This window comes from Austrofundulus limnaeus, unplaced genomic scaffold (genome assembly GCF_001266775.1).
Source record: "Austrofundulus limnaeus strain Quisiro unplaced genomic scaffold, Austrofundulus_limnaeus-1.0 Scaffold89, whole genome shotgun sequence".
Lineage (NCBI taxonomy): Eukaryota > Metazoa > Chordata > Actinopteri > Cyprinodontiformes > Rivulidae > Austrofundulus > Austrofundulus limnaeus.
The window spans coordinates 1575686-1577788 of record NW_013952491.1 but is presented as its reverse complement, the minus strand read 5'-3'; the positions used below and the strand labels follow the sequence as shown (position 1 = coordinate 1577788).

Here is a 2103-nt window from a genome sequence, read left to right as displayed (position 1 = left end):
CAGCTTCAGTTTTTGTTATTCAGTTAGTTTTCGTTAACTGTAATAACCCTGAAGGAGACGGCTCGTCTCACCTCGAGGGACGTCTGGTCCGAAGAGAAGGCGATGAAGTAGCGCCCGTCGGGTGAGAACTTCCTGAGAAAGCAGGGCGGCTTCTCCACGTTGACCACGGTGAAGTTGGGGAACAGGTTCTGGTGGAAGCATCGGACCCGGTACCAGTGGGCTCCGGGCCGACCGGAGCAGATCCTCCGCCTCTCGAGACGATGGACCACGTTCTGGTTCTGGATGCGCCTGGGCTTTAGGGTCGGGGTGTCCTCGTCCATCCCGGCGGTCAGAGGATCGTTTCAGGCGTCCCTCAACAACGAGGACAGACGGGCGACGAGGAAAAACAAAGGACTCATCGCGGTCCTGGTACCTGAAGGAGGACAGGTGGAACCCACATCTTTACATCACTGTCCTGCAGCTGGACACGTCCTCTGTACCGGAGACAAGTGGGACCATCAGCCTGTTAGCAGCTCACAGTTTAAAAGACTCCCTCACTGATGGTATAGGGGTGCATTAGAGGCTCTGGTCTGGGCAGCTGATTCTATCAATGCAGAAAATTATCTACAGGATTTAAAACATCATCCTCCACCAGACCAGAATAAAACACTCCCCCCAAAACCTGCAGACCTGGTCTCCTCAGGTCCTGGATGTTTACAGACTCAGGGACTGGGGTCACAGAAAGAAACACGGAGCTGGAACAACTTTTGAGACATTAAAAAATCAAAATAAACTTTTATTTGTGGGAAAACGAAACATCTTGAAACAGAACCTATTTTTTAGCAGACAGCTTAATTTAAGTATAAAGTATATTAAGATAAATGATGGTCAGTGCATAATAAATAATTAGTATTAAAAAGGTACATGAAGAAGTGATTATATATTTATATAAAATAAATCATGACAAAATCAGGAAACAGATTTGGTTATGAAGTAATGCAGCTATTGGCTAACGTGACATAAACAGCTTTAACTTTATTATTTCATCTACAGATTCACGTTCAGCCACAGTCCTTTCTGTTCTAAACACAGACGATTTGTTAACTAATCTATAAAAACATATTCAACATGATATTTGACACATTTAAGCTAATAAAAGCTCACCTGCTGCTGAAAGTTGTCTGTCGTTACTTCAGAGCTGCTAACATCGACAACACTTCCGGTCTCAGCTTCTGGATTCAATAATTAAAACTAAAAACCGGCTACTTTTAGTTTGTGCGGTCCAAAAATAATAGATGAGGTGTTTTTGTCGGCTCTTGGATCCGGATCTGGGTTTGTTGTTAAAGTGGGGAGGAAAAGCGGAAGAGCGGAGAGAGAAAAAAGCGCCGTCTTTTGAAACAGCGCCACCGCCTCCTCCTCAGGCAGGAAACGGAACTGCAGCTTCCGGAAGCTCAGGTGGTCAGGGCTGGAAATGAAACTTTAATCAAGAGGTGGAGCTAAAATGAGTTTAAAGGTAACTATGACTGCAGGTGGGAGGACAACCAAAATAAACCCAGTTAGCAAAATAAACAGAAACTGGAACAATTTTGTGTTTTCATCGACAGCTGTTCCAAAATGATTAACCCAAAATGTCGAGGGAACATGTGACTGCGACAATAACAAGGTTTACTTCATTTGAAAGAGCTTGAAAATATGTCAAAAATATTTTTATTGATTCAAAGAAATTAAAGCATTAAAAACATCCAAAATTCTGGATTAATTAAGGCCTTTAAATTTACTCTGAATAATGATAAAAGTTGCAACAAGTCACTAAAAATTGCATTATTTCTAATGTTATTTTTAGCAATTGTTCCACTTTAGTCAGCAGTATGGATAAATACTCATCAGTTAATTTTTAATAATTAACCTAATTAGTCAAGAAAATTGAGGGTTTTTTTCAGCATTGCTTTTATTGATTTCATGGTTTTCAACCTTCAGTACAGCTGTAGTAAAACCAACAACCTGAGACATTATAGTCCTTGTTTATGAATAAAATAAACAATGACACAGAAATATGAACAAAAATACTTTCTAATCCCAACCTAATCACTCTGAATACCCACCGGTTTCCTGCGAGGTTTGGTT

At 41.1% G+C, this 2103-nt stretch overlaps 1 protein-coding gene across 2 annotated transcripts in view; it reads right to left on the bottom strand.

Annotated features, from left to right (window-relative positions):
• det1 (DET1 partner of COP1 E3 ubiquitin ligase) overlaps positions 1-1409 on the bottom strand; it is an 11434-nt gene extending 10025 nt beyond the window's left edge. The window contains exons 1-2 of one of the 2 annotated variants that reach the window (XM_014012203.1): positions 1144-1409; positions 72-473 (exon numbers count right to left, since the gene is read on the bottom strand). In XM_014012203.1, the coding sequence (XP_013867657.1) occupies positions 72-320 (249 nt within the window). In that variant the 5' untranslated portion in view covers positions 321-473; positions 1144-1409. The remainder of the gene's footprint in view (positions 1-71; positions 474-1143) is intronic. The other variant, XM_014012202.1, reaches the window with a different exon arrangement.
• Positions 1410-2103: the final 694 nt, after the last annotated feature.